General features: G+C 45.2%; 2 protein-coding genes across 2 annotated transcripts; both read left to right on the top strand.

The window, feature by feature from the left end:
- Positions 1–214: 214 nt before the first annotated feature.
- On the top strand, positions 215–2,048 carry LOC141702555 (uncharacterized). The gene is made up of 3 exons (XM_074506222.1): positions 215–555; positions 713–1,093; positions 1,253–2,048. Exons 1-3 carry the CDS (start codon positions 215–217, stop codon positions 2,046–2,048), a joined length of 1,518 nt encoding a protein of 505 aa, XP_074362323.1.
- Positions 2,049–2,952: 904 nt separating this feature from the next.
- Positions 2,953–4,536, top strand: LOC141702547 (uncharacterized). The gene is made up of 2 exons (XM_074506215.1): positions 2,953–3,802; positions 3,926–4,536. Exons 1-2 carry the CDS (start codon positions 2,953–2,955, stop codon positions 4,534–4,536), a joined length of 1,461 nt encoding a protein of 486 aa, XP_074362316.1.
- The last annotated feature ends 695 nt before the right edge of the window (positions 4,537–5,231 follow it).

The raw sequence follows: 5,231 nt of genomic DNA, 5'->3' as shown, positions 1-5,231 counted from the left end.
AGAAGCCGAACTAGAGGAGGAATCGGAGGAGTCTGGGGACTCCCAGCAATCAAAAAGGTCCGTGTTTGACCGAATTGGGGCCAAAGAGAAGAAAAGCAAAAAAGAACAAAGCAAGAAAGAAGCAGAAGCTGCTAAGCAAAGAAAAATGGAAGAAGTCCGGGAGCACATCAAGAAAGAAGAAGAAGCAAAGCTAGAGCTAAAGATCCAAAAGAGAATGCAGCTAGAAGAAGAAAAGCTATTGGCCAAGTCTAAGAGCAAAAGGACCCGGAGAGATCCTACTCCGGAGCTGATTTCTGATGACGAAGAAGAAGAGGGGCAGAAGGACCTCAAAGACATGATTTATGAATTGCAGAGAAAGATGGACCGAGACTCAGGAGTAGAGGTTGGGGAAATATTAACTCCATTCAGCCACTCCTTGGAAGCTATCCCCCGGCAGCGGAACTTGAAACATTACAACTTCGACTCCTTCGATGGACTAGGGGACCCGGAGGAGCACTTGAACTACTTTGAGCAGATAGCGCAGATATATTACTACAATGACTTGACGAAATCAAGGTTCTTCGCTTCAACTCTTAAGGGGGGCCCAGAGATGGTTCAGCAGAATCCTCTCCCGCAGCATCCACTCCTGGAAGGAATTTCGAGCCTCCTTCCTTCGAAGTTTTCGGGCAAACAAAACACACGAAATGCACATGTGTCACCTGGAGACGATCAGGCAGCATGACAATGAGTCCCTCTCTGCATACATGCGCCGGTTCCAGGAAGCAATCAATAAAGTTTCAAGTTTGGATGAGAGGGAAGCTTTAAGCATTTTCAGAAGAAACCTGGACACAGAGCACAACGAGAGGTATATTGTGGAGCTAATCAATAAGGAGCCGCAAAGTCTGGCAGCAGCTTATTCCATGGCTACCAGATTCATTAAGGAAACAGATGTGCTCCATGCAAAGAGGATGACCCGAAATGGGAGGTCCAGGAGCAAAAACACTGATGACCGACCAAAAGGAGGTTACCATCAGGATAAGAAGTTCAAGCAAAGCAACCAAAGCCAAGAAAGACAAACTACTCCGGTTTTCCAGAGACTTGGTCCTAAGAAGGAGTCAACCAGTGACCCAGGACTCGCGAAGCAGCCCCGGGAGCCAAAGCAGGAGCCGGACTGGACTCCTCTCAACATGACCCGGGAGGAAATCTTGAAAGAGGTAAAAGACAAGCCTTTCTATTATCCTCCTAAACCAATGCAAACTCCTCCGGAAAGCAGGTCTTATAATAGGCAGTGTGATTACCACGAGACCCATGGCCACATGACTGAGAATTGCTTATCACTCAAGTACTTCATTGAGGACCAAGTGAAGAAGGGGAACATGAACAAGTACTTAGTTCGGGACAACAGAGGGGAAGCACAGAAGAGAGGAAAGAATGTAGTCAATATGGTCCTAGGTGGATCCTACTCCCCACCACGGAGCCCGGACTTCGGCGAAGAAGTGCTCTCAATCCAATCACTCCCAGACCTGGTGATATCCTTCAGCAGCAAGGACTACGAAGGAGTCAACCCTCACCACAATGTAGCTTTGGTTGTCACTCTAGACATTTTCGATAATGAAGTAAGAAGAATGCTCATAGACAATGGCTCCTTGGTAAATATTCTCTTCAAGCACACAGTGGATAGAATGCATTTAGGGAGCGTCCACTCAAATGAATGTCGAGAGGACCCACTCTATGGCTTCGGCCACAACTTAATCCCGATCCAAGGAACTTTGTATCTGCCAGTAATTTTTGGATCTGCTCCTAACCAAGTGACTCATGTCATCAAATTTTACGTGATCAATGCTCCTTCTTCATACAACGGAATCATTGGCAGATCAGCTCTAACCATGATGCAAGCAATAACTTCAATCTCCCATCTCAAAATCAAATTCCCAACCCCGACAGGAGTCGGGGAGATTAATGGAGATTATGGAGTTGCTGAAACATGCTACAACCAGGTATTAGTTATGGCGGAGACACACCAAGACAACAAAGGAAGGCAACAATCCTCCGCAAGCAACAAAGCATGAAGAAGCACCGACCTCGGACACGGGAAGAAGCGAACAAAACAAGTCCAGAAGAACTGGCAAGCAACCAAGTCATGGTACTGGACAAGACAAATCGAGTCCTAGTCCAACCTAGTCCTAACATGCAAGCAACCAAAGAACCTGAACAAGCAAACAGCTATCTAAATAAGAACTCTGAAGCCCGGATTCATCAAATGATTTCAAATAAAGAACAAGCAAAAATTGAAGCCGCAGTTGAAACAGAAGAAGTCCAGGTACATGAAAGCAATTCTAGCAAAAAAGTGAAAGTTGGGTCAGGACTCGAGGAGTCCTTCAAGGAGAGATTAGTATCCCTGCTCCGGGAGTACAGAGATGTTTTTGCCTGGAGTCCAAGGGACATGCCAGGACTACATGAGTCCATAGCAATGCACAGCTTGGATGTCAACCCCAACAGAAAACCAGTAAAATAGAAGAGAAGAAACTTTCCTCCGGAGAGGCAAAGAGCCATTGACGAAGAAGTAGAAAAGCTACTCAAAGAGGGAATCATCAAAGAAATCAAATATCTGGAATGGCTAGCTAATGTGGTCATGGTTAAGAAGTCCAACGGAAAATGGAGAATGTGTGTGAACTACACTAACCTGAATGACGCATGCCCGAAGGACCCGTATCCTCTTCCAAATATTGATCAACTGATAGATGCCACCTCGGACACATTATGCTCAGTTTCATGGACGCCTTCTCCGGATACAACCAGATAAAGATAAACCCAAAGGACATTCCTAAATTAGCATTCATAACTCACAGAGCAGTCTATGCGTATGTGATGGTACCCTTCGGGCTTACCAGCGCAGGATCCACTTACCAAAGAGCCATGAACAAGATATTCAAGTCCTAGATTGGGAGAAACTTGGAGTTCTATGTCGATGACATGATTTCCAAATCAACAACTATACCAGGACATGTGGAAGATCTGAAGGAGTGCTTTGACAACCTGAGGAAGAACCAACTCAAGCTGAATCCGGAGAAATGCACCTTCGGAGTAGGAGCAGGAAAGTTCCAAGGATTCATGATCAGCAACGGAGGCATAGAAGCCAATCCGGAGAAAATAAAAGCAATTCAGGAGATGAAAGCTCCCAGGACCCAAAAAGATGTTCAGAAGCTAGCAGGGTCCCTAGCAGCACTCAGGAGATTTATTTCAAAGCTAGCAGAGAGGTGCCTACCATTCTTTGATTTACTCAAAGGAGCAACAAACAAGAAAGAGGTGAACTGGAGTCCGGAGTGCCAAAAGGCATTCGAAGAAATCAAGTCTTACCTCTCTCAGCCACCAGTCCTAACTAAAGCTCAGCCGGGAGAGCCTCTCTACGTATACTTTTCAGCAGGAGCACAAGCCGTAGGAGCTTCCCTAATAAAGGAAGAGAATGGAACACAACAACCAGTCTACTATGTAAGCCAAGTTTTAAAAGACGCAGAAAAAAGATACCCAAAATTGGAGAAGTTTGCATTTGCCTTGGTTACAACCTCAAGGAAACTCAGGCACTACTTCCAAGGGAGGGAAATTAGAGTAGTGACAAATCAACCACTAAGGAAACTAATTCACAGGCCAGATGTCTCGGGAAGACTGGTCAATTGGGCTATGGAGTTGAGCCAGTTCAACCTAAGCTTCATTCCCATGTCTGCAATCAAAGCTCAAGCTCTTGCAGATTTCATAATCGAATGCAACTTCCCAGAAGAAGATCCAGAACCAATGGACATGGACCAGGACCCAAAAAAGGATACAAGTCCGGGAGCCTAGACCTTAAAGGTAGATGGTTCTTCAACAAGCGAGAGTTCAGGAGCCGGACTCATACTCAAGAGTCCAGAAGGATTCAAGATTTAGACAGCTATATCTTTCAGCTTCCCAGCAACAAACAATCAAGTAGAATATGAGGCAGTGATCGCAGGACTAAAGCTCTCCCGGACTCTAAGGGTCCAGGACTTAAAAATCTACAGCGATTCCCAGATAGTCGTCAAGCAAACAAATGGAGAATACATAGCAAAGGACCCTACTCTGGCGAAGTACCAAGCACTGGTTCAGAGCTACTTAGCTTCAATTCCAAGCTACCAAGTCCTTCAGATATGCCGAGAAGAAATTGAAGAAGCAGATATCCTATCTAAATTAGTCCTGAACTCATCAGATCTGGACAGCTCAGTTTACTTCGAAGAACTCCACAAACCAACCATTGAATCAGGAGAGATCTTGGAGATAGAGAGCACTCAAAACTGGATGACTCCCTTCATTAACTACTTGGACAAAGGGGAGCTCCTAGAAGACAAAGGAAAAGCTCAAAGATTGAAAGTAAAAGCAGCCAAGTTCTTCCTCGAAGAAGGAGTACTCTACCGCGGGACCTTCGCATCTCCTATCCTGAAATGCATTGGCCCAGAAGAAGCAAAGTACTGTTTGGCAGAAGTGCATGAAGGGATATGCGGAGACCACATGTCTGCAAAAGCCCTAGCTTATAAGATTATAAGATAAGGCTACTACTGGCCAACAATTCATCAGGATGCAATAGAATTTGTCAAGAAGTGCAAGGAATGCCAGCTCTTCAGCAACGTATCCTGGATAAGCCCAGTCCTACCATCCTCAATCCTATCACCTATCCCCTTCGCTGTTTGGGGTATTGACATCATGGGACCCTTCCCTCGAGCCAAAGGAGACCTCAGGTACCTACTAGTCTCTATTGATTACATGACAAAATGGGTTAAGGCAAAAGCAATGAGGACAATCAATCAACAAGACCGCATAAAGTTTATGGACAACATTTTGATGAGGTTCGGGATACCACGAATCCTGGTATCAGACAATGGTCCCCAATTCATTGGATCAGAGTTCGAGTCCTACCTCCAAGAGCGCGGGATCAAGCACAAAAAATCATCAGTGGCATATCCCCAAGGAAATGGCCAAGTAGAAGTAACTAACAGAATCCTGCTCCGAGGTATCGAGAAAAGACTCAAAGAAAGCAAAAGCAAATGGACAGAAGAACTACCAAGTGTCCTTTGGTCCTACAGAACTAGCCCAAGGACAAGCACGGAGAAACTCCATTCAAACTAGCTTATGGAACAGAAGCAATGCTGCCTATTGAAGTGGGCTCTCCTTCCCACAGAGCAATAAACTTTGAAGAAGAAGCAAATGAAGAAGGACTCAAAACAAACATGGAACTAATTGATGAG

The sequence above is a fragment of the Apium graveolens genome, chromosome 2 (genome assembly GCF_009905375.1).
Source record: "Apium graveolens cultivar Ventura chromosome 2, ASM990537v1, whole genome shotgun sequence".
Taxonomy (NCBI): domain Eukaryota; kingdom Viridiplantae; phylum Streptophyta; class Magnoliopsida; order Apiales; family Apiaceae; genus Apium; species Apium graveolens.
Note: the sequence above shows the minus strand (reverse complement) of the source record. Positions and strands in the feature narration are given on the sequence as shown.